The sequence below is a fragment of the Littorina saxatilis genome, linkage group LG9 (assembly GCF_037325665.1).
Source record: "Littorina saxatilis isolate snail1 linkage group LG9, US_GU_Lsax_2.0, whole genome shotgun sequence".
NCBI lineage: Eukaryota > Metazoa > Mollusca > Gastropoda > Littorinimorpha > Littorinidae > Littorina > Littorina saxatilis.
In genome coordinates this window covers 46,884,258-46,911,307 of record NC_090253.1, presented here as the reverse complement: position 1 = coordinate 46,911,307, position 27,050 = coordinate 46,884,258, and the positions used below count along the sequence as shown (strand labels likewise).

General features: G+C 41.8%; 4 protein-coding genes across 4 annotated transcripts in view; all 4 read right to left on the bottom strand.

Annotated features, from left to right (window-relative positions):
* Nucleotides 1–1,850: 1,850 nt before the first annotated feature.
* Nucleotides 1,851–7,458, bottom strand: LOC138977227 (tripartite motif-containing protein 3-like). The gene is made up of 2 exons (XM_070350132.1): nt 6,831–7,458; nt 1,851–2,966 (listed from the first exon to the last, which is right to left on the bottom strand). The coding sequence occupies exon 2, from the start codon at nt 2,904–2,906 to the stop codon at nt 1,851–1,853; it is 1,056 nt and encodes a 351-aa protein (XP_070206233.1). The 5' UTR covers nt 2,907–2,966; nt 6,831–7,458.
* An 883-nt stretch (nt 7,459–8,341) lies between these two features.
* Nucleotides 8,342–15,558, bottom strand: LOC138976270 (uncharacterized). The gene is made up of 2 exons (XM_070349110.1): nt 14,978–15,558; nt 8,342–12,539 (listed from the first exon to the last, which is right to left on the bottom strand). The coding sequence occupies exon 1, from the start codon at nt 15,552–15,554 to the stop codon at nt 14,985–14,987; it is 570 nt and encodes a 189-aa protein (XP_070205211.1). The 5' UTR covers nt 15,555–15,558; the 3' UTR covers nt 8,342–12,539; nt 14,978–14,984.
* A 2-nt stretch (nt 15,559–15,560) lies between these two features.
* LOC138977226 (tripartite motif-containing protein 2-like) lies at nt 15,561–22,481 on the bottom strand (the record flags this gene model as incomplete). Its single annotated transcript, XM_070350131.1, has 3 exons — nt 22,375–22,481; nt 19,937–19,988; nt 15,561–16,751 (listed from the first exon to the last, which is right to left on the bottom strand). A coding segment is annotated over exon 3 (1,131 nt), but the record flags the coding sequence as incomplete, so codon positions are not given.
* A 2,516-nt stretch (nt 22,482–24,997) lies between these two features.
* The window catches only part of LOC138976269 (uncharacterized), a 4,333-nt gene continuing 2,280 nt past the window's right edge, over nt 24,998–27,050 (bottom strand). The window contains exon 2 of the mRNA XM_070349109.1: nt 24,998–26,600. The gene's annotated coding sequence lies outside the window, so the exon portion shown is untranslated. The remainder of the gene's footprint in view (nt 26,601–27,050) is intronic.

Genomic DNA, 27,050 nt, shown 5'->3' with positions numbered 1-27,050 from the left:
TGGTCCAACCTTACATGGTCCAACCTTACATGGTCCAATCTTACATGGTCCATATATATATATTATTGGACCATGTAATATTGGACCATGTAAGATTGGACCATGTAAGGTTGGACCATGTAAGGTTGGACCATGTAAGATTGGACCATGTAAGATTGGACCATGCGTGACCCAACATGGTTTAAAATCGTCACCACGAGTTTTCGTCACACCCAACAATTCAAAGTGTGGTGCAACACACGAACACTATCCAATGTTTTAGCCATTGGTTTGGATGAGCACGACAAACATTTCGTCTGCTTCTAAAGGTGCTACCGCCTCAGAACCGCAGGCGCGAAGAAAAGTTGTGGGGGTGGAGTACATACTGCTGAATCTGTAGCTGTAAGTGTGGTTTGCACTGTTACACTTGGGGGGTGGGGTGTACATACTGATGTATCTGTAGCTGTAGGTATTGCATTGTAACACTTGGGGGGGGGGGGGGGGTGGGGTGTACATACTGATCTATCTGTAGCTGTAGGCGTGTTTTGTACTGTTACACTTGGGGGGGGGGGGGGGGGGGTTTGTACATACTGATGTAGCTGTAGGTGTGTTATGTACTGTTACAGTAGGCGGGGAGGGGGGGGTTGAACATACTGCTGTATATGTAACTGTAGGTGTGTTTTGCACACAGGGGGTGGGGGGGGGGGTTGTACATACTGCTGTATCTGTAGGTCTAGGTGTGTTTTGCACTCTACACGGGGGAAGGCGGTTTAGTGTTGTACATACTGCTGTATCTGAAGCTGTAGGTATGTTTGGTACTGTTACAGTGGTGGCAGCGGGGGGAGGGGGATGTACATAATTCTGAATCTGTAGCTGTAAATGAGTTTTGTACTGTTACAGTGGTGGGGGGGGGGGTGTTGGGGGTTGTACATACTGCTGTAGCTGTAGGTGTGTTTTGCACTGTTACTAAGGGGGAGGGGAGGTGTATATACTGCTGTAGCTGTAGCTGTAAGTGAATTTTGCACTGTTACACTTGGGGGGTTGTATATACTGCTGAATCTGTTGCTGTATGTGTGTTTTATACTGTAATACTGAGGGGGGGGGGGGGTGTATACGGCTGTATCTGTAGCTGTAGGTGTGTTTTGTACTGTTACAGTGAGGGCGGTAGGGGCGGGGGGTTCTACATACTGCTGTATCTCTAGCTGGTGATTTGTTTTGCACTGTTACACTGGGGGGGGGGGGGGGTTGTACACACTGCTGTATCTGTAGGTTTGTTTTCCACTGTAACACTGGGGGGAGGGGGGGTTATACTGCTGTAGCTGTAGCTGTAAGTGAATTTTGCACTGTTACACTTGGGGGGGGTGGTGGTGGTGGTGGTACATACTGCTGTATCTGTAGCTGCACCCAGCCAGCAAGACATTAGCGGCCGATAGTCGGCCGAACACCCTTCAAAAAGTCGGGCAGGTGACGTCAAAAGATACGACGCGGGTGTTGGCCCGACTAACTTTTGCAAAGAGGCAACGAGGCGGCCGACAGGCGGCCGAACACCTGTACTATGGCGGCACGCATCCGGTCCGATGTTAATCGGCCCGATGGCTTGTTGGACCTGCGGCCCGACACCTTATGCCGACATCGTCCCGATGTCTTCCCGCTGAAATCGATATCTTCCCGATCTCGGCATAAGGTGTCGGACCGCAGGTCAAACAAGTCATCGGGCCGATTAACATCGGACCGGATGCGTGCCGCCATAGTGCAGGTGTTCGGCCGCCTATCGGCCGCATCGTTGCCTCTTTGCAAAAGTTAGTCGGGCCAACACCCGCGTCGTATGTTTTGACGTCACCGGCCCGACTTTTTGAAGGGTGTTCGGCCGATTATCGGCCGCTAATGTCTTGCTGGCTGGGTTCTTTCAATTGGCGCCGTTCATACGACACCCACACAACAGGCGGGTCATCGTCATCATGACTGAGAGAAAAGACCTCAATGTCAGACTCCTGCCCACACGGGAACCGCTTCAACATCCTCACCTCAGACGCTTCAACCTCCATCTCCATCTTGGTCACCGTGCCCATGAAGTCACGTGTCGTCTGCAGCATTACGTCACCTGTGATCTTGAAGCATAGAACAGGTCGATATACGGTTTTTAACCCCTGTGACGTCAGCTTTTTGACAGCCTGCTCACTACCGCGTCCTGTCCTCATCTCTTGGACAACAGAGATGACATCTCTCGCTTTTCCGCTGGTACAGGCACGTTCAACTTGTCGCTGAATGTCCAGGAGCTTCTCCATGTCGCCTTCTTGCTGTTCCAGGATCTGGGCAATGTCGCTGTCAATGTCTGTGCTGACAGAACGAAGCGAGTCCAGGGCCTCATCTCTAAACTTGTCGGCAGCGGCCACCATGACGGCGTGGCGGTCACGTATGTTTTTCTTCACTGCCGCCTTCTTGTCCAGCACGGCCTGCCGCTCTGCTCTCGTTGTCTTCAGTCTTTCCCTGAGATCTTCCTCTGCTTTCTGCAGGCGAGACTTGTCAGTGAGTAGATTTTTGTGTTTCTGTTGGATGGCTGTGTGAAGGTCTTCTGTCTGGTGCTGCTCGTGTTTGGTCATCTTACAGTTGATACAGATGGCCTCTTGACACCTGACACAGTAAAACTCCAGCTCTTTCTTCTTGTGGATTTTACACATCTCCTTATTACTCTCTGACTGTTTCTTGATGTAAAAGTTTGCCTGCAGGGCGGCCACTCCCCCTTCAGGCAGAGAGGTGGGCTCGCGACAGGAGGGACAGGGGAAGGTACCCCCCGTGTGACGGTTAGCGACGTCAGTGATACACTGGGCACAGAACGTGTGATGGCACGGCAGGAACCTTGGGTCACGGTAGATTTCCCAGCACACAGCACATATTGCAGACTCAGCGTCGTTGCCACCAATAGCCATTTCGTAGTTTGATATTGTTCACTCCAGACGATGTTGCGTGTAATGGCTAGTATAGAATACCTTCAATTTAAAATCAAAACTTGACTAAATATAAAAAGGGAAATAGGAAGCGAAAATAAGATTTGCATTTATGTTGTCCATTGTTCAAAATTGAATAGGACGAGAGACAATTGATTCTGAGACATTGTAATAACAAAGTTATCAATTTATCCCGCGTGAAAACCTCAGTGGCAAGTACCTGTGTATTACAAGTACTTGAGATTCTGCTCACAGCTGTGGGTGAATTCACAACTGTAAGGTTAATTGCAGTCGAGTTTATCCTTGCTAGCTATGATTTTGGAGTCTGCATCAATTTTGTTGATGCAGAAATCTTCTGCTGCCCTTACAGTTTTGACTGAAACAGATTTTTTTTTTAGAAAGGATTAGGACTGATTTTAGCAAGTACTAGATGCAGTAACAGAGTTTTCCCTTAAATAAATCAAGAAAAAAAAGCAACCTATCTATTGACAATTGAAGAAGAGTGACAACTAGAACGTAATATTTTAATTGAAGTCGCTCATACGTTTTATAAATGGAATATTCCGTAATGTCTGACAGTTAGTCAGTGAAGTGCACATGTCTGCGTTTTGCAGAAGCATGGTTTGTAGACAAATTTGGTCGCAACTTTTCTTATATATTTTTATATATACCAATAGAAGGGTTTGCTCAAACATATAAATGTACGAGACCAAATTAAAGCAAATCAAATCTTATTCTTCTCGTTCGCTAATCAAATCCAATTAAATCTACGTTATCATGTCTCACTGCATTTTTCTTGATTGAACTAACGGAGTGAATTTAGATAGATTAGATTTTATTTGATCTTATACTCACATAAACGTCTGAAAACAACTGCACGTGACCTTGTATTGTTAGGTTTTTCGCCAGGGTAAAATCTACGGACTTACCAGTAAAAGTCAACACACCCGATAGGTTAGGACACTCATACAAACACAAAATCAATGAAGCAGACAGATAGGTAAGCAGTGTCACAGACTTACACACATAAAGAGAGAGAGAGAGAGAGAGAGAGAGAGAGAGAGAGAGAGAGAGAGAGAGAGAGAGAGAGAGAGAGAGACTGACTGACTATTAGGGTTTAACGTCCTCTTAGACCAACTGGTCTATATACGCTGAAGATATGGTGTGATACTTTGATTCGAACAAGCCCGCTGTGGCTGTCTTCTTCGACACACCAGCATTGGGTTTGTCTCGTCAAAGTATCGAAATACGATCATGATAATCAGAGACGAGAGATGACGCATGCGTGTCTTCGTGTTTTCCAAGCCCTGAGACTTTCGCTGTGAACGTGGGATCTTTTTCGTGCGCATGTGTGCACACGGGGGTGTTTGGACACCAAAGAGAGTCTGCACAAAGTTGACTCCGAGAAATAAATCTCTCGCCGAACTCGAACCCACGCTGGCCAACTGGCTACAAAGCCAGCGCGCTCCGAACTGAGCTACGTCCCCGCCCGAGAGAGAGAGAGAGAGAGAGAGAGAGAGAGAGAGAGAGAGAGAGAGAGAGAGAGAGAGAGAGAGAGAGGTGGGAGATGGACACACACACACACACGCACACACACACACACACACACACACGTGCGCGCGCGCGCGCGCAACCCCCCCTCCCCCCCCCCCCCCCACACACACACGCATCAAGTCAAATGACACAATATCATGTGCGATTCAGTTTTGATCCTAAGGCTAAGTAAGCCTGTCGCATATATACCTTTAACGGGTTCTTTAACAGTAAAATATTTGCACAAGCGTGTAGAATGACTTCTATATTTAGGATTGTTTCTTGTAACTTAGCCGTCGACAAGGACGCTATTTCAACCAGGGTAACAGTACCGCTAGATCGGCAGTTGTATTGTATGGTCTGTTTAGCGACAGTTGAATTGTACGGCCTGTATAGCGACAGTTGTATTGTATGGTCTGTATAGCAACAGTTGAATTGTATGGCCTGTATAGCGACAGTTATATTGTATGGCCTGTATAGCGACAGTTGTATTGCATGGTCTGTATAGCGACAGTTGAATTGTACGGCCTGTATAGCGACAGTTGTATTGTATGCCGGTCTGTATAGCGACAGTTGAATTGTACGGCCTGTATAGCGACAGTTGTATTGTATGCCGGTCTGTATAGCGACAGTTGTGTTGTACGGCCTGTATAGCGACAGTTGTATTGTATGGTCTGTATAGCGACAGTTGTATTGTATGGTCTGTATAGCAACAGTTGTATTGTATGATCTGTATAGCGACAGTTGTATTGTATGGTCTGTATAGCGACAGTTGAATTGTATGGCCTGTAAAGCGACAGTTGCATTGTACGGCCTGTATAGCGACAGTTGTATTGTATGGCCTGTATAGCGACAGTTGTATTGTATAGTTGTGTTGTACGGCCTGCAAAGCGACAGTTGTATTGTACGGCCTGTATAGCGACAGTTGTTTTGTACGGCCTGTATAGCGACAGTTGTATTGTATGCTCTGTATAGCGACAGTTGAATTGTACGGCCTGTATAGCGACAGTTGTATTGTACGGCCTGTATAGCGACAGTTCAATTGTACGGCCTGTATAGGGACAGTTGTTTTGTATGGCCTGTATAGCGACAGTTGTATTGTATGGCCTGTATAGCGACAGTTGTATTGTATGCTCTGTATAGCGACAGTTGAATTGTACGGCCTGTATAGCGACAGTTGTATTGTACGGCCTGTATAGCGACAGTTCAATTGTACGGCCTGTATAGGGACAGTTGTATTGTATGGCCTGTATAGCGACAGTTGTATTGTATGGCCTGTATAGCGACAGTTGAATTGTAGGGCCTGTATAGCGACAGTTGTATTGTATGGCCTGTAAAGCGACAGTTGTATTGTACGGCCTGTAAAGCGACAGTTGTATTGTATGGCCTGTATAGCAACAGTTGTATTGTATGGCCTGTATAGCAACAGTTGTATTGTATGGCCTGTATAGCGACAGTTGTAATGTACGGCCTGTATAACGACAGTTGTTTTGTACGGCCTGTATAGCGACAGTTGTTTTGTACGGCCTGTATAGCGACAGTTGTTTTGTACGGCCTGTATAGCGACAGTTGTAATGTACGGCCTGTATAGCGACAGTTGTAATGTACGGTCTGTATAGCGACAGTTGTAATGTACAGCCTGTATAGCGACATTTGTTTTGTATGGCCTTTATAGCGACAGTTGAATTGAACGGCCTGTATAGCGACAGTTGTATTGAATAGCCTGTATAGCAACAGTTTAATTGTACGGCCTGTATAGCGACAGTTGTATTGTACGGCCTGTATAGCGACAGTTGTATTGTACGGCCTGTATAGCGACAGTTGTATTGTATGGCCTGTATAGCGACAGTTGTTTTGTACGGCCTTTATAGCGGCATTTGTTTTGTACGGCCTGTATAGCGGCATTTGTTTTGTATGGCCTGTATACTTGCTCTCAGCTACACATTTCCGAGGAAAGGCGGCCTGGTCGACACATAGTCGGAGTCAAATTAAAGGAGGGACCAGTATAGTATAGAGAAAAGTTGTTTAATCGCGGTATGACCCTTGAAATGTCAACAGCACACAGACACGATGATATGGACTTGGAATATGTCACACGTATTACTAATTACATACCTCGACTTGGAACATGCTTCTGTTACCCGTTTTGTTTTGGACTTAGAACAGGAAACGGTCACACGTATTGCTAACACTGAGTACAAAATAGTGTAACAGGAGTTAGGAAAACGTGCCTTGAAATTAAAGGACACGGCAGTTCAAAGGTAATGCCTATCTGGGACACACACACACACACACACACACACACACACACACACACACACACACACACACACACACACATACACACACAGATTGAGACACAAAAATACTTACAGCCACGTTTCAAAGGGACTTGTACCTTTGCACAAAAACAGCAACGTGTACACAACTTATAACGCGCCTAGAACTAAAGCGATCACACACACACACACACACCCTTTGCTGTGTCATCATACGACTAGAACTAAGAAGGGGTGCATGTATTGAATTACTTGTTGCACACACAGCCGACTAAAACTGGATGTTAAAAGCATGCACATAAACGTGAGGCGTGGGGAAATCCAGTACGTATCCTCTTTGTACACACAAATTAAAGCAAATCATGCAAAAGTGATTACTCTCGTAGAGAATACAAAATGGCTTGCTGTGTCGTACCAAAGCAAACCATGCAAAAGTGATTACTCTCGTAGAGAATACAAAATGGCTTGCTGTGTCGTACCAGATTTACTTGAGTTGCTTTTTTGAAATATTGTAATACGAGCGAAACCAGTTCAATATTCAAAAACAAAAGCAACTCATGTAAATGTGGTATGAAACAGGAAGCCGTGTAGTATTCTCTATCTACGTAATGAGGAGCACACTAAGGAATACTGAAGGGAAAACAGCAGCAGAAGCGACAATCATACAAATAAATAAAGCAAATCAACGGACCAAAATGCAAAACAACAACAAAAGAGCACCGAAAAACACACCTAGTCAGAGACAAACAGACCAACAGACACAGACAGACATATACACACACACACACACACACACACACACACACACACGCACGCACGCACGCACGCACACGCACACACACACACGCACACACACACACACACACACACACACACACACACACACACACACACACACACACTGATATTGTGTTCAAATGTCTTTACTCAATTCACATGTAGGTTTAACAAAAGTTGAATGTATGCATACGCCTGTTGAACGAACTCTTTGCCAAGAAATGTTTGTGGTAACTGAGGAGTCGTCAAGAAGGTTATTTTTATCCGGGTATAAATATCGGTCGACTAACATTAGATGTTTTTATCGTCTACGAATTCCTTACACCTTTCTGAGGAATACCGGATTGCTGGAAGTTTTAAAAGACACGATAGAAAGGTTGATGGTTGTGTAAAACAGAAGACTACTGAAGACTGGCTAAATATATATGGGTTACACGCCCAATCACAATTGATTTAATTTGAACCCCAAAGAAACCAGTTACTCACAACTGATGGATCGTGAAACTTGCAAACGTCAGATATCTTTTTTGTGTGTAAAAGATGATGTACCTTTCAACATATATGTCCAAGTTTTTAGTTGGGATAAGCCCATTCTACAATTTGGAAACAAGCCAAAAATCCGTACCTTGACTGTTGTTAGTATGCGGTAGGAACTTTCTGGTGAATCTGTTTTATCAGTGTTACCCATGTCAACTCGACCATCTATTCTGTAAAACATGACCGCTCATGCAGAACAAAAAACAGCCAGGCTGTAGCTTATTGGAATGTGTACTATACGTGGTAGCTAGGATGTTCCCACGTGTTTCGAACACAACTTACTTTTCTTCAATACTATTACCCTTATTTAAGAAAAAAACGTGTGAATTAAGCGCATTTTAACCTGTCTCAGATTCAAATTAATATCAAACTTGTCCCCTTTTGTTGTCCAATATTAGTAAGCTACTTTCAGTATTCTCATTGCACACATTTATTCAATGGTAGCTCATGCCATTCACCCACATATCTTATCTAATACATTGCAATATAATCCTATATAGCTATTCTGATGGACACGTGGGGGAATTCGGGGGCTGTGATTGGATGGTCTCTTCCGATCATCAAAGCATAATGCTACGGAAGTCGGCCATTTTTGCCAATATCCAAAAGCATATTGTGTGTGTGTGAGCTCACAGTCGCCGACTGACACAAACTTTCGCATTCGGCTTTTCTTACCTCGTAACTCCACACTAAATACCTCACTTCTCCTCTGAAGTATTGATGTACAACCCATGGTACTAACATTCATGTAGTCGTTTATAACTGAGGTTGAAAAATTCGCTTCATGACAAGACAAGTATAAATGCCAAACTCAAAACTTCGCTGCCGTCTGCTCGCGTTGTACGGATTAGCTGTTCTCTTCTCCTCCCCTTGTTGCATCCTAGCTCTTCAGTTGTTTCTAGTTTTCCGTTGATGTTGTGGTTTGGTCTTCTTCATATGTCTCGTCTAAATATCGGACTCTATTGCTACGCTGAAAACACAATAGCTGTTAATAGTACCGCCGTTCTCCACACACAAAAACTGGAAATGCCTTTTGTAATCATGTATCACCATTTTCCATAAAGATTACTGACACTTGTTAATGTAATCATATCACCGGTTGCCATAAAGAAGACTTAGTACTCGAGCACCTTATTATCTACATGTTGCAAGCATTCCTCTTCCTCCCCCCCCCCCCCTGTTTAATTGATCTATTACATCCCAAACTTAACAACTATATGCATCAACTCTTTACGAACATGTAATCAATTGAACATCTTAAAAGATTAAACTGTAGTGAAAAATACACATTAGATATACAATTATCCAAGTTACCAGCTATTGAGAAATATATTAAGTGAGGCAACCACATCAACGACCAGACTCTCTTTTTCGCTTGATTTCCGATCTTCACCGACTAATGATTCGGCCGTTCGTTAATTATTCGCTGTTTGTTAAGTCAGTCATTAATAGTTCGTTTGTTCGTCCTGTCATTTCTTCAATCAAAGGTTAACACACACAAAAGGCAGCAACCATCAAAAACAGGTTTGTTCTAAACACAATTCAACGTAATAAATGTGTTTTAAGCATGTCAAATTTTAACAGAAAACACACAGATAACATTTTTTTTTAAACAACAACAGCAAAACAACTAAAGTAATAACAACTACTAAGATCTTGGTGTGTATTTCTAAGATGCACTGAAAAGTCACACTTCAAGGTCACAAATGACCAACATATAAACAGGACGAAGCATGACCTAACAGCAGAAATTCCAATCTACAGAGCACGCTACATAACACTGTGTTGGTCCCTTGGGAGCAATGATGCAACAGGATACAGGTGCATCCGTGAAATAAATCAAAACCAGCAAAGTTTAAACAAATCCCAAACGAGTTGAAATACATCCCAAACGAGTTGAGATAAATCACAACCAGCAATTTGAAATAGATAGATAATAGATAGATAATTTATTGCCAAGTGTACAATACATGAATGAACATAAAAAATACACGAGGAAAGCAGCTTGCTGTGTGATAAAAACAAAAATAAATAGCATTCATACATCTCTGGCGCATAGCATCATACATACATGGGTAAGACAATTTGGTATCACAGTAACTAATACATACACTATACAGACATGGTGAGAACTATGAAACTCTAAGAGCTATCGGAACCACAATAAAAGTACGCAGAATAAGATAGGATCCCCCCCCCCCACACTATCAACTACTGTAAGAACTGAACATGTTCCATACTGATAAGATGTACCTCTAAAACAGCACATAAAAATAAACTCTTCCAACACATCACAGTGGTTAAAGAACGACTAAAACTACTAAAACATACTAGATGTGTATTCCGGTAATATAACCAGCTGCTAAAACATAGTCTGGCTTCATCGCGTCACAGTGGTGTCACCATACTAAAACCCACTCTATATATCACAGTATGCAATGTCAGCTACTAAAACCATACTCCTAGAGCATCCTAAAACGTGTCACAATCTGTAGAGTTCATTTACCGGTTATTAAAAGCCAGGACAGCCTGGGGGTAGAAACTGTTTCTGAGTCTTGCCGTACGGCATCTGAGGGTTCTGAGCCTGCGCCCCGAGAGCAGAGGCTGGAAGAGATGACCAGCCGGGTGTGTGGGATCCTGCATGATGGACCTACATTTCCTCATCATGCGCAGGATGTGAAGGGAGTCTATAGAGGGGAGATCTCTGCCAATGATCCTGCTGGCAGCCCTAACGACCTTCTCCAGTTTTTCTTTCTCAAACTGGCAGGAGCTGCTGTACCAAACCGTGATAGAAAAGGTAAGGAGACTCTCTACAGCAGCCCTGTAGAACTGGGACATGATGGAGGAGGACACTTTGAACTTCCTCAGCTGTCTCAGGAAGTAGAGACGCTGATGGGCCTTCTTTACTGAAAGGTCAGTATGAACAGCCCAGCTAAGGTCATTGGAGATGGTCACCCCTAGAAATTTGAAGGAATCAACCTGCTCTACGTTCTCACCGCTGATGGTGAGTGGTAAGAGGGGAGTTTTTTTCTTCCTACGGTCAAAGACCATCTCCTTGGTTTTGGTGACGTTAAGGTCAAGGTCATTAGCCACACACCAGCCCGACACTCTCGCAACCTCCGCTCGGTACCCCGACTCATCACCGACACTGATCAGGCCTTCCAGAGTAGTGTCATCGGAGAACTTCAGGATGACTACTGAGGGGTCATGGCTCACGTTGTCGTTGGTGAAGAGGGAGAACAACAGTGGGGAGAGAACACACCCCTGTGGGGCACCAATGTTCAAGGTGATTGAGCTAGAAGTACTGCTGCCTACTCTTACAACCTGAGGCCTATCCAACAAAAAATCTAGAACCCACTTACAAAGGGATTCCTCGACGCACATGCCAGTGAGCTTGGAGAACAGTTTATGTGGAACAATGGTGTTAAAGGCAGAGCTATAGTCAATGAAAAGAACTCTAGCATAGCTACCAGACTTCTCCAGGTGCTCAACAATATGATGTAGACCTAAGGCTACTGCATCGTCCACGGAACGGTTGGCCCGATATGCAATCAGCAAATCCAGCAGAGCACGTTACATTTCACTATCACCCTGTCTGTACCTGGGGAACAATGATGGTAGCAGGGTATAGGAGTACTCCCTTGACACCAGCGAAATAAATCAAAATAAGCAAGTTCAAATAAATCAATAAGAACCAGTAGAAATAACTCAAAATCGCAATCAGCAGTCCTCTCGGCAGAACACGTCACATACCAATAGCAATGCGTTGGTTCCTTGAGAGTTGAGTAGTCTATGTACGGTTGAGAAGAAGAACAAGAAGAACAACAAGAACAAGAACAACAACAACAACAAGAACAAGAACAAGAACAAAAAGAAGATTACATGTATAAGCAGCTAGAGTGCAGGGGATACTCTCTTGACACCAGTGAAAAAACATCGAAAACAACAAATTGACATAAATCAAAATCAACAAGTCAAAATAAATCAAAATCAGCAAGTTAAAATCAACTGCAATCAGCAAGTCCACTCTACAGATAAGTCACATAATTATATCACTAGCAATGCGTTGGTACCTTCAGTACATTTATGTCGCAGAGTACAGGAGCACTCCCGTAACCCCAGTGAAATTAATCACAATGAGCAATTAAAGGTTGGCATATATCAAATTCAGTATGTTGAAATAAATCAAAGTCTAATACACAAAGAATTTTACATTTCACTTGGTCACTGTGATTTTACAGAGCACAGGAGCACCATCGTCACACCAATGAAATAAATCTAGATCAGCAGATCCAGTCTGCAGTGCAATGTCCATGTCACTGCATTGATTCTTTGACCACAGTGGTTTAACATAATAAAGGAGTCCCCCAATGACAGCAGTGACATTCATCACAATTAGTGAATCCAGTCTGCAGTGTAGGCCATATATATTTGCGTTGGTTCGATGGACACATTTATGTAACAGAGTTCTGGGGCGCTCCCGTCACACCTGGAAAGTAAATCAAAATGCATTAGTTAAGCCTTGCTTTCGTAAATGTGTTGTGCACGTCATGGTCTAGACGGTAATCATTGGCATATATCTGTGCACACTTTTGCACATTCGACTGCAGCTATTAATGTTGGCGTTGCCTTGGAATATCACTGTGTGGTAGGTAGCCTTTACTAGCGCGTAACAGACAAACACAGAGAGTGAGAGAGACAGTTACAGAAAAAGCAGAGAAAGAGAAATAGGAGAGACAGAGAGAGACAGAGACAGAGAGAGACAGAGACAGAGGGACAGAGACAGAGAGAGACAGAGACAGAGACAGAGAGACAGAGAGAGACAGAGACAGAGACAGAGAGACAGAGAGAGACAGAGAGAGAGAGAGAGACACACAGAGAGAGGCGGAGAGAGAGAGACAGAGAGAGAGAGACAGAGAGACAGAGAGAGAGACAGACAGACAGACAGACAGACAAAGAGAGAGAGATACAGACAGACATAGAGAAACAGTTGGAGGACCGGAGAGACAGAGAGAGATAGATAGATAGAGAGAGAGAGAGAGAGATAGAGAGACAATGACAATGACAATGACAATGACAATTCTTTATTTTACGAGGGTAACAGAATAAGCATTGGTATACTTTTTTGCATCTGGCCCTCGCCCTAAAGAGGGACTAAATCTACTATAAAAACTACTACTACTACTACTACTACTACTACTACTACTACTACTACTACTACAATACTTACATAATTAGTAAAACAGGATAAGTTTATGTACATACGTGCATTATATGAAACATTGTAGTTTATACATGTTCATGACAAGGTGCAAAGCAAACATTTGCAAGTCAATTAGAGTAAGAATACTATGCAATAGTACATCAACTCTGCAAGACAATGGATATTATGCAGAACATCATAATTTCATAAACAAAACAATAAATCAAAAGTGAGTGACTGTGTCTCAAAGGACATAACAATCAAGAATATACTATTTTCATTAAATGGGATATATATTTGTTTTTGAAAGAATCTGTGCTGGTAGCTTCCCGTAAGGCATTCGGAAGAGCGTTCCAGAGACGGCCACCTGAATAAACTAGACTAGACTTAAATAAGTCTATCCTAGGAAGAGGAGTGTTAAATTTCATAAGGTGGTGTGAATTCTTCAAAGAGAACTTTGAACAAATGGTTTGGGGCAAAGTTTCGGATATAATTTTATGCATAAAGATTCCTTTGTTAAAAAGCAGTCTTGACTTTAGAGGTAAGATCCCTAAATGTATGTAGTCTAACTCTGTGAGGGTAGTGTGCTTTAGTAATACTACTTTTAGCGCTCTTTTATGTAATCTGCTAAGTGGTTTTAAGGAATTTTCACTTGCTGAGTCCCATAGAGTGGATGCGTAATCAATAACAGATTGAATATGAGCAATGAAGAATAATTTTCTGGTGTGGCAGTTCAGGAAGTGTTTAATTCTAGATAAGAGGTACACTTTCTTTGACACCACTTTACTAAGTTGCTCAATGTGGGTTGACCAAGACAAGTTGTTATCAAGAAGCTGACGTCACAAGGGTTGGAAACTGTCTATCGTCCTGTTCTAAGCTTCAAGGTAACTGGTAAGGGAGAGAGGGAGAGAGAGAGCGCGAGAGAGAGAAAGTGAGAGAGAGAGATTGAGAGAAAGAGAGAGCGAGAGAGAGAAAGTGTGAGAGAGAGAGAGATTGAGAGAGATAGAGAGAGAGAGAGAAAGAGAGAAAGAGAGAGATGATGATGATAATAATAATAATAATAATAATAATAATAATAATAAATGAGCATTTACATAGCGCAACATCATAACTTTACAATTATGCTCTTTGCGCTTGACACATTTAAAATTAAAACACAGTTATACAAGCATTTACATCTACATTCATAGTCAACAACGCTTAATTAAAAGCATACACCATCAAACATACATTACAAAAGATTCTTCCACTAACTAAGTAATAAAAACATGAATAAAATAGGTAGTTAAAAACAAGGAAATACCAGCTGAATACCCTTAATCAAACAGAACATGTTATCAACAATTCTGAAAACAGTCCTAGATGTTTATATACATTATCACTAAAACAACAAATACACTACATGTAGCCTACTGATGGACTGAGAAAACAAAATCAGGGGTTGTATTTCTTGAAGAGGTGCGTTTTAAGTGCTCGTTTGAATGCTTGAATGATGATGGAACCTTATTTTTCAAGGGAGAAAGAGAGAGAGAGAGAGAGAGAGAGAGAGAGAGAGAGGGAGAGAGAGAGAGAGAGAGAGAGAGAGAGAGAGGGAGGGTGGGATAGACAGTAGGACAGACAGGGACAGAGGGGTTAAGCAGACAGGTGGAAAGACTTACAGGGGAACAGACAGACAAGCAGACTAACAGACAAGCAGACGGACAGGGAAAGAGAGCTACGCATACCGTTGCATCACGTATCGACGGGCTCCATACAGATGATGGTACCACCCCTGCAGGCCAGCCACAGGCGAGCGGAGAGATCCACAGTGATGGCGGTGGGTTGGATCAGCCAGGGACAGCCCGGGGCCAGGTAGCGCACAAACCTCAGACACCCACCGCTCACATCCACCACGTGAATGGCGTCGTTCTCTTCATCTGTCACCAGCAGCACGTTCTGACCGCCCAGCCTGTAGAAACACACGTCGGACGGCTGGTAGCAAGGGAGATGTGCAGGAGGGCTGTAGGTGCTGATGGCTTTCACTCTCTGTCGTCGGTACAGTTTCACTTTGCGCCACACGTCGGGGAGCTGGGGCTCTTCCACCACCACGAAGAACTGCTCCGTGTCGTCCACGTCGAATGCACGATGGGCTCCCACGTTGATGTTGAACTGTGTTTTGTGTTCTGCCTTGAATGGGTCTATAGATACCGTGACAATGTCGACCTCTGCCTTTCCTGACAAATTGTTGTTCATTCTGAAGTGTGCTGTGTTCAGTGATTTGCAGTATGTGTCTATGTAGCCTGCCCGAAAGCCTGGTCTCATATTGTTTCCTTTGGCATATCGTTTGTTTGACACTTTACCGACCTCATCATCATTTTGCTTGTATTGCCCATCCTCACTGTAAAGTTCCCCGGGAGCGTCTTCTTTCAACTGGCGCCGTTCAAACGACACCCTCACAACAGGCGGGTCTTCATCATCATGACAGAGAGAAAAGACCTCAATGTCAGCCTCCAGCCCACACGGGAACCGCTTCACCACCCTCACTTCAGGCGCAGCAACCTCCATCTCCATCTTGGTCACCGTGCCCACGAAGTCACGTGTCGTTTGCAGTATGACATTACCAGTTACCTTGAAGCTTAGAACAGGACGATAGACAGTTTCCAGCCCTTGTGGCGTCAGCTTCTTGATAGCTTGCTCACTGCCGCGTCCTGTCTTCATCTCCTGGACAACAGTGATGACGTCACTCGCTCTTCCGCTGTTACAGGCACGTTCAACTTGTCGCTGAATATCAAAACATTTCTCCAGGTCGCCTTCTTGCTGTTTTAGGATCTGATCAATGCCGATGTCAATGTCAGTGCTGACAGAACAAAGCGAGCCCAGGGCCTCATCTCTGAACTTGTCGGCAGCGGCTACCATGACGGCGTGTCGGTCACGTATGTTTTTCTCCACTGCCGCCTTCTTGTCCAGCAGGGCCTGCTGCTCTGCTCTCGTCGTCTTCAGACTTTCCCTGAGATGTTTCTCTGCTTTCTGCAAGAGAGTCTTTTTAGTGAGTAGTTCTTTGTGTTTGTGTTGGATGGCTGTGTGAAGGTCATCTGTCTGGTGCTGCTCGTGTTTGGTCATCTTACAGTTGATACAGATGGCCTCTTGGCACCTGACACAGAACAACTCCAGCTCTCTCTTCTTGTGGAGTTTACACATCTCCTCGCTGTTCTCCTCATTATTCTCTGACTGTTTCTTGATGTAAAAGTTGGCCTGCGGGGCGGCCACTCCCCCTTGGGGCAGAGAGGTGGGCTTGCGACAGGAGGGACAGGGGAAGGTACCCCCCGTGTGACGGTTAGCGACGTCAGTGATACACTGGGCACAGAACGTGTGATGGCACGGCAGGAACTTAGGGTCACGGTAGATGTCCAAGCACACAGCACATATTGCAGACTCAGCGTCGTTGCCACCAGTAGCCATTTCGTAGTTTGCTGTTGTTCACTCCAGACGATGTTGCGTGTAATGGCTAGTATAGAATACCTTCAATTTGAAAAAAAGGGAAATAGGAAGCGAAAATAAGATTTGCATTTATGTTGTCCATTGTTCAAAATTGAATAGGACGAGAGACAATTGATTCTGAGACATTGTAATAACAAAGTTATCAATTTATCCCGCGTGAAAACCTCAGTGGCAAGTACCTGTGTATTACAAGTACTTGAGATTCTGCTCACAGCTGTGGGTGAATTCACAACTGTAATGTCCAGTTTATCCTTGCTAGCTATGATTTTGGAGTCTGCATCAATTTTGCTGATGCAGAAATCTTCTGCTGCCCTTGGTTTAAACAAAACTTTATTCAATTTTAATCATGACAAGAACAATGCATGGATGATTGATACTCAAGCATACAATGCTTATTTTAAGCAATCATAGTAATTACAAAACAAAGGTTAGCATGATGGCGGAATAAGTACATTAGCTCATTTCAGGAAACGAAAAACAAAACAAGAGACAAAACAGATACACAAACAAGCAGAAAATGGGAAGGGGTTGGTGATACAGGAGGTGGGGAAAGGGCAGCTAGCTAGTAGCTAGCTTAAGGGAAAAAGAAGAAGAAGAAGAAGACTTGGAGCGCCAATATTGGAGGGGATTTTTCAATTGTAATAAATGCACATAAGACACTCGCACAAAGTTAATGCATATTGTGATCAGAGGAAAAGTCACTACATTGCGCATAAATCGAGACATACTTGATAAGTCGGAAAACAACAAGAGAACATGAGAGAGGTTATGGGGAAAAATTTGTCAGGCAGCATGTCGCATGACAGTGTCTAATAAATGTAATGAGTGAAGTATAGAGGCTCATTTGCGGAACCTGCCCGTCTGTCTAATATAGTCCTGTACAGTTATGAATATGGTCTGGTTGACATTTCGTGAATATTGCGGGATGCCTTTCAATAATATTTCGATATACTTATAATCATTTGTCAAATTATCAATGGACAATAATCTTATATCTCTATACAAGGGACAATGCAATAAGTAATGTTCAGCAGTCTCGCTGGGATAACCACACTCGCATTGAGAGCAATCCTTAAGGTGCCGCTTACATAAATCAAAATTCAAATCACTCATACCAATACGCAATCTGCAATGATGTACTTGTTCAAATCTTTCTCCATAATAATAATGGCATGGTACTTTAAAATCAGCACTTGACAAATAATTTTTGAACTCGCTCAAGGAGGTGGTCATTTTAACGTTATCTGGTAAGGTGTTCCATAGTACAGTCGTTTTGGGGATAAAAGAGTTGCGAAATAATTCGGTTCTATGAGGAGGTACATATCTTTCTAATGGTCTTCGTCTATGATACGGATTAATGTCAACTACAAGAGGGGGCAATACATTTACTAAGTACTGGGGGCATTTGTTATGTATCATCTTATGAAAAACAATTAATTTATGTCTTTTCCTTCGTTCTTCAAGGCTACATAGCCCACTTTCCTCATACAGCTTTGCATGGCTAGTGCCCTTAACTCCACCTATTATAATTCGTAGGGCTTCTAAATGAAATTTTTCTAATGCATCTGCCATTATCTTAGTGCAATTATCCCAAACAACATCTGCATAGTCGAAATGGGGTAAAATAAAAGACTTGTACATTATTTCCAAACTTTTTCGACTTAATCTATATTTATAAAATCGTAAACAATTAATCAATAAATTCGCTTTTTTAACTATGCTTTGGATGTGGGCATCCCACTTGCAGGTGCTCTGTAAAATCACTCCAAGGTGTTTGTGTTGATCTACTTTTTCTAAAAAGACATTGTTGAAAAACAAGGGTTGAGGGGGGATTAAATCACGTTGAATATTTAACAATTCAGTCTTAGTCTCGTTAAATTTAACTTTCCATTTATTGGCCCATGCACTAATTTTATCAAGATCTTGATTTAATATATTGGTTCGTCTGTCTACATCTTCTAATGCAAGATACATGCTTGTGTCGTCAGCAAACAACTTAATTCCGGATTCAATATTCTTTACAATATCATTAATATAAACCAGAAATAAGAGCGGGCCTAGCACGGATCCTTGTGGAACACCGGCAGTTTTTACTGAAACAGATTTGTTTTAGAAAGGATTAGGACTGATTTTAGCAAGTACCAGATGCAGTAACAGAGTTTTCCCTTAAATAAATCAAGAAAAAAAAGCAACCTATCTATTGACAATTGAAGAAGAGTGACAGCTAGAAAGTAATATTTTAATTGATGTCGCTCATACGTTTTATAAATGGAATATTCCGTAATGTCTGACAGTTAGTCAGTGAAGTGCACATGTCTGCGTTTTGCAGAAGCATGTTTTGTCGGCAAATTTGGTCGCAACTTTTCTTATATCTTTGTATATATACCAATAGAAGGGTTTGCTCAAACATATAAATGTACGAGACCAAATTAAAGCAAATCAAATCTTATTCTTCTCGTTCGCTAATCAAATCCAATTAAATCTACGTTATCATGTCTCACTGCATTTTTCTTGATTGAGCTAACGGAGTGAATTTAGGTAGATTAGATTTTATTTGATCTTATACTCACATAAACGTCTGAAAACAACTGCACGTGACCTTGTATTGTTAGGTTTTTTGCCAAGGTAAAATCTACGGACTTACCAGAAAAAGTCAACACACCCGATAGGTGAGGACACTCATACAAACACAAAATCAATGAAGCAGACAGATAGGTAAGCAGTGTCACAGACTTACAGAGAGAGAGAGAGAGAGATAGAGAGAGAGAGAGAGAGAGAGAGAGAGAGAGAGAGAGAGAGAGAGAGGGAGGGAGAGAGAGAGAGAGAGAGAGAGAGAGAGAGAGAGAGAGAGAGAGTGAGGGAGAGAGATAGAGAACTCAGAACTCAGAAAGTTTATTGTTTAGGCCAACTGACCCGTTACAACCGGTACATATATCAAACATGGTAGCCTCTCTCTCTCTCTCTCTCTCTCTCTCTCTCTCTCTCTCTCTCTCTCTCTCTCTCTCTCTCTCTCTCTCTCTCTCTCTCTCTCTCTCTCTCTCTCTCCCAGTCTCACACACATACACACACACTCTGACTTTCTCTCCTTCTCTCACAAACACACACTCACACACACACACAAACACACACACACACACATACACACACACACACACACATACACACACAAACACACACACACACACACACGCACGCACAATACATACATGTATGGGTATGTACAGGGGATGGCTGGTGCCTCATCAAATACATCCTCAACTACAACATACATCAAAGGACATAGTTGTATAAAAACCAGCAGCTACACAATGCACTTAACAACATCAACAAAACAGAGAGACATGAAGCAAAATAAATCATTCTGTTACACCTTAGGAAGTAAATCAGTCACGGCGTTTGTTAACATAATAAATAAATCTGCCTAAATCAGTGGAGACCCTTCTTGTTTTGCATTATCAACTGAAAAGAAACAGCACACAGACACGATGATATGGACTTGAAATCTGTCACACGTATTATTATTTATTTGTCTGTGATTTTTTCAAAGAAAGAGCTGAGTTGTTACCACCTTACTATTGGAAAAAACCTAATGCACTTAAATTTAAAAAGTTGTTTACTACTAAGAAAAAGAAATTGCTAAAGAATATTTTGGACTTTATCAATAGAATTTGTAACAGTTTTTCATAATTTTTATTTATTTATTTTTTTTTTAATTTACTATATTAGCATATATCATGATTGTATTGATTGTATTTATTGTTCAAAATGCCCCCAGGGGTTATGGACCAATAAAAAACTTGAAACTTGAAACTTGAAACTAATTACATACCTCGACTTGGAACATGCTTCTGTTACCCGTTTTGTTTTGGACTTAGAACAGGAAACGGTCACACGTATTGCTAACACTAAGTACAAACAAGTCGCGTAAGGCGAAAATACAACATTTAGTCAAGTAGCTGTCGAACTCACAGAATGAAACTGAACGCAATGCCATTTTTCAGCAAGACCGTATACTCGTAGCATCGTCAGTCCACCGCTCATGGCAAAGGCAGTGAAATTGACAAGAAGAGCGGGGTAGTAGTTGCGCTAAGAAGGATAGCACGCTTTTCTGTACCTCTCTTTGTTTTAACTTTCTGAGCGTGTTTTTAATCCAAACATATCATATCTATGTGTTTTTGGAATCAGGAACGGACAAGAAATAAGATGAAAGTGTTTTTAAATTGATTTCGACAATTTAATTTTGATAATAATTTTTATATATTTAATTTTCAGAGCTTGTTTTTAATCCAGATGTAACCGAGTGCCGAAACACTACGATCACCTCGGGAAGCGAAGTGCAATCAAACAGGTTTGAAAATATTAGGGCTAATTTCTTAGCCCTATAAAAACTGTTATGCAAACCCGAAGGTTTCCATGAACATACAGACAATCGGAATCCACCAGACCCCATCACAAACAGATTTCCACAATCCACGGGTGTTGACTTTTAAAGGCCAACAACTCGGGTGCAGAGTCTGCTGTGAAAGGAGCGGTAGCCTCCCCTGTCAGAATCGCCCCCGTTTGAATGAACTTCGTCCCGAAGTTCCGAACCGGGGGACCACTGTCCATCCCAAGTTCGCAGAATGGGAACAGCACGAAAATGTTCAGTGGTCATATAATGCCATTACCTGAACATATCATACCGAGTCCCATCCTTGCTCGCAAGCGCCAGGTGTAACCGTGTGCCGAAACACTACGATCACCTCGGGAAGCGAAGTGCAATCAAACAGGTTTGAAAATATTTGGGCTAATTTCTTAGCCCTATAAAAACTGTTATGCAAACCCGAAGGTTTCCATGAACATACAGACAATCGGAAAGCACCAGACCCCATCACAAACAGATTTCCACAATCCACGGGTGTTGACTTTTAAAGGCCAACAACTCGAGTGCAGAGTCTGCTGTGAGAGGAGCGGTAGCCTCCCCTGTCACACAAATATAACATATTTATATGTTTTTGGAATCAGAAAATGATGGAGAATAAGATGAACGTAAATTTAAATCGTTTTATAAATTTTTATTTTCTTTTACAATTTTCAGATTTTTAATGACCAAAGTCATTAATTAATTTTTAAGCCACCAAGCTGAAATGCAATACCGAAGTCCGGGCTTCGTCGAAGATTACTTGACCAAAATTTCAACCAATTTGGTTGAAAAATGAGGGCGTGACAGTGCCGCCTCAACTTTCACGAAAACCCGGATATGACGTCATCAAAGACATTTATCAAAAACTGAAAAAAACAATCGGGGATTTCATACCCAGGAACTCTCATGTCAAATTTCATAAAGATCGGTCCAGTAGTTCATGAATCGCTCTACACACACACACACACACACACACACACACACACACACACACACACTCACGCACATACACCACGACCCTCGTCTCGATTCCCCCCTCTACGTTAAAACATTTAGTCAAAACTTGACTAAATGTAAATAGTGTAACAGGAGTAAGGAAAACGTGCCTTGAAACTAAAGGACACAGCAGTTCAAAGGTAATGCCTATCTGGGACACACACACACACACACACCCACACACACACACACACACTCACACACACACACACACACACACACAGATTGAGACACAAAAATACTTACAGCCACGTTTCAAAGGGACTTGTACCTTTGCACAAAAACAGCAACGTGTACACAACTTATAACGCGCCTAGAACTAAAGCGATCACACACACACACACCCCTTTGCTGTGTCATCATATGACTAGAACTAAGAAGGGGTGCACGTATTGAATTACTTGTTGCACACACAGCCGACTGAAACTGGATGTTAAAAGCATGCACATAAACGTGAGGCGTGGGGAAATTCAGTACGTATCCTCTTTGTACACACAAATTAAAGCAAATCATGCAAAAGTGATTACTCTCGTAGAGAATACAAAATGGCTTGCTGTGTCGTACCAGATTTACTTGAGTTGATTTTTTGAAATATTGTAATACGAGCGAAAGCAGTTCAATATTCAAAAACAAAAGCAACTCATGTAAATGTGGTATGAAACAGGAAACCGTGTAGTATTCTCTATCTACGTAATGAGGAGCACACTAAGGAATACTGGAGGGAAAACAGCAGCAGAAGCGACAATCATACAAATAAATAAAGCAAATCAACGGACCAAAATGCAAAACAACAACAAAGAGCACAGAAAACACACACACACACACACACACACACACACACACACACACACACACACACACACACACTCTCTCTCTCTGTCTCTGTCTCAGTTTGTCACTCTCTCTCTCTCTCTCGATCTCTCTCTCTCTCTCTCTTTCTCTCTCTCTCTCACACACACACACACACACACACACACACACACACACACACACACACACACACACACACACACACTGATATTTTTTTTCAAATGTCTTTACTCAATTCACATGTAGGTTTAACAAAAGTTGAATGTTTGCATATGCCTGTTGAACGAACTCTTTGCCAAGTAATGTTTGTGGTAACTGAGGAGTCGTCAAGAAGGTTCTTTTTATCCGGGTATAGATATCGATCGACTGACACTTGATTTATATCGTCTACGAATTCATTTCACCTTTCTGAGGAATACCGGATTGCTAAACGTTTTGAAAGACACGACAGAAAGATTGATGGTTGTGTAAAACAGAACACTACTGAAGACTGGCTAAATATATAGGGTTACACGCCCAATCTAAATATGGCTATATGCAAATGGGTTACACGCCCAATCTCAAACTGGCTATGTGTATGTGGGTTACACGCCCAATCTCAAACTGGCTATGTGTATATGGGTTACACGCCCAATCTCAAACTGGCTATGTGTATGTGGGTTACACGCCGGCCAATCTCAGTGGATTTAAACCCCAAAGAAATCAGTCACTCACTACTGATGGATCGTGAAACTTGCAAACTTTAGATATCTTTTGTGTGTGTAAAAGATTATGTACCTTTCAACACATATGTCCACGTTTTTAGTTGGGATAAGCCCATTCTACAATTTGGAAACAAGCGAACAACTTTACCTTGACTGTTGTTAGTATGCGGTAGGAACTTTCTGGTGAATCTGTTTTATCATTGTTACCCATGTCAACTCGACCATCTATTCAGTAAAACATGACCGCTCATGCAGAACAGAAAACAGCCAGGCTGTAGCTTATTGGAATGTGTAGGCTACTATAAGTGGTAGCTAGGATGTTCCCACGTGTTTCGAACGCAACTTACTTTTCTTCAATAATACTACCCTTATTTAAGAAAAAAAACGTGTGAATTAAGCGCATTTTAACCTGTCTCAGATTTAAATTAATATCAAACGTGTCCCCTTTTGTTGTCCAATATTAGTAAGCTACTTTCAGTATTCCCATTTACCATTGCACGTATTCATTCAATGGTAGCTCATGCCGTTCACCCACATATCTTCTCTAATACATTGCAATGTAATCCTATATCGCCGTTCTCCACACACAAAAATGGAAATGTCTTTTGTAATCATGTATCACCGTTTTCCATAAAGATTAATGACACTTGTTAATGTAATCATATCACCGTTTTTCATAAAGAAAACTTAGTACCCGAGCACCTTATTATCTACATGTTGAAAGCATTCCTCTTCCTCCTCCCCCCCCCCCCCCCCCTGTTTAATTGATCTATTACATCCCAAACTTAACAACTGTATGCATCAACTCTTTACGAACATAATCAATTGAACATCTTTAAAAGGTTAAACTGTAGTGAAAAATACACATTAGATATACAATCATCCAAGTTACCAGCTATTGAGAAATATATTAAGTGAGGCAACCACATCAATGACAAGACTCTCTTTTTCGCTTGATTTCCGATCTTCACCGACTAACATTATTCGGCCGTTCGTTAATTATTCGCCGTTTGTTAAGTCAGTCATTACTAGTTCGTTTGTTCTTCCTGTCATTTCGTCAATCAAAGGTTAACACACACAAAAGGCAGTAACCATCAAAACAGGTTTGTTTTAAACACAATTCAACGTAATAAATGTGTTTTAAGCACGTCAAATTTTAACATGATAAAAAGGATAACATAAGGCTCATAATCGGGTTCTTTAAACATGCAAGCATTCTCATTTTAGAAAATCATAAAGATGTCTGTAACTATCCAACTGTTATTCAAAACAGCAAAACTTTGGTATAAAATATGAAGAAGATTAATCATATTATTTTAATCGCAAAGATGTGCGTAAGTATTGAGGAGAAAAAAAACGATTCACGATTAACACTGGAAATTACTTTTGGAAATCATATTCTTTTGAGATTTCATTAGTCTGAAGTTTTATTAGTTAGAAACAGATTATTGTTTATTGTCCTTGATTTAAGGTAAAGACAGGCATATGTATTGATGCGAATATTGTTTTTGAATAGATCAATATATGATGACACATGATCATTGTGATGCTACACATGTTGACACGGATATAGTTTCACGTATGATTAATTTTAGTCCTTTTGTATCATGTAAAATAATTATTTAACATAATGAGTTTTTCTGCACCTCATGTAAATGAAAAAGTATGTGTACAAACAGAAAACACACAGATAAAAACTCTTTTTGTTTAAACCAACAACAGCAGAACAACTAAAGTAATAACAACTACTAAGATCTTGGTGTGTATTTCTAAGCTGCACTGACAAGTCACACTTCAAGGTCACAAATGACCAACATATACACAGGACGAAGCATGACCTAACGGCAGAAATTCCAATCTACAGAGCACGCTACATATCACTGTGTTGGTCTCTTGGGAGCAATGATGCAACAGGATACAGGTGCATTTGTGAAATAAATCAAAACCAGCAAAGTTTAAACAAATCCCAAACGAGTTGAAATAAATCCCGAACGAGTTGAGATAAATCACAACCAGCAATTTGAAATAAACCACAATCAGCAAATCCAGCAGAGCACGTTACATATCACTATCACCCTGTCTGTACCTGGGGAACAATGATGGTAGCAGGGTATAGGAGTACTCCATTGACACCAGCGAAATAAATCAGAATCAGCAAGTTAAAATAAATCAATAAGAACCAGTAGAAATAACTCAAAATCGCAATCAGCAGTCCTCTCGGCAGAACACGTCACATACCAATAGCAATGCGTTGGTTCCTTGAGAGTTGAGTACAGTCTATGTACGGTTGAGAAGAAGAACAAGAAGAACAAGAACAAGAACAAAAAGAAGATTACATGTATAAGCAGCTAGAGTGCAGGGGATACTCTCTTGACACCAGTGAAAAAACATCGAAAACAACAATTTGACATAAATCAAAATCAACAAGTCAAAATAAATCAAAATCAGCCAGTTAGAATCAACTGCAATCAGCAAGTCCACTCTACAGAGAAGTCACAACATTATATCACTAGCAATGCGTTGGTACCTTGAGTACATTTATGTCGCAGAGTACAGGAGCACTCCCGTATCCCCATTGAAATTAATCACAATGAGCAATTAAAGGTTGGCATATATCAAATTCAGTATGTTGAAATAAATCAAAGTCTAATACACAAAGAATTTTACATTTCACTTGGTCACTGTGATTTTACAGAGCACAGGAGCACCATCGTCACACCAATGAAATAAATCCAGATCAGCAGATCCCGTCTGCAGTACAATGTCCATGTCACTGCATTGCTTCTTTGACCACAGTGGTGTAACATAACAAAGGAGCCCCCCCCCCCCCCCCCCCCCAATGACAGCAGTGACATTAATCACAATTAGTGAATCCAGTCTACAGTGTAAGCCACATATATTTGCGTTGGTTCGATGGACACATTTATGTAACAGAGTTCTGGGGCGCTCCCGTCACACCTGGAAGGTAAATCAAAATGCATTAGTTAAGCCTTGCTTTCGTAAATGTGTTGTGCACGTCATGGTCTAGACGGCAATCATTGGCATATATCTGTGCACACTTTTGCACATTCGACTGCAGCTATTAATTTTGGCGTTGCCTTGGAATATCACTGTGTGGTAAGTAGCCTTTACTAGCACGCAACAGACAAACACAGAGAGGGAGAGAGACAGTTACAGAAAAAGCAGAGAAAGAGAAATACGAGAGAGAGAGAGAGAGAGAGAGAGAGAGACAGAGAGACATACAGAGACAGAGAGAGACATACAGAGACAGAGAGAGACATACAGAGACAGAGAGAGACAGACAGACAGACAGACAAAGAGAGAGATACAGACAGACAGAGAGAAACAGTTGGAGGACCAGAGACAGAGAGAGAGAGAGAGAGAGAGAGAGAGAGAGAGAAAGAGAGA

What these genes read in the sequence shown, in the direction of transcription:
- LOC138976270 (XM_070349110.1), bottom strand. Translation starts at nt 15,554, where the DNA reads ATGAGACCAGGCTTTCGGGCAGGCTACATAGACACATACTGCAAATCA.
- LOC138977227 (XM_070350132.1), bottom strand. Translation starts at nt 2,906, where the DNA reads ATGGCTATTGGTGGCAACGACGCTGAGTCTGCAATATGTGCTGTGTGC.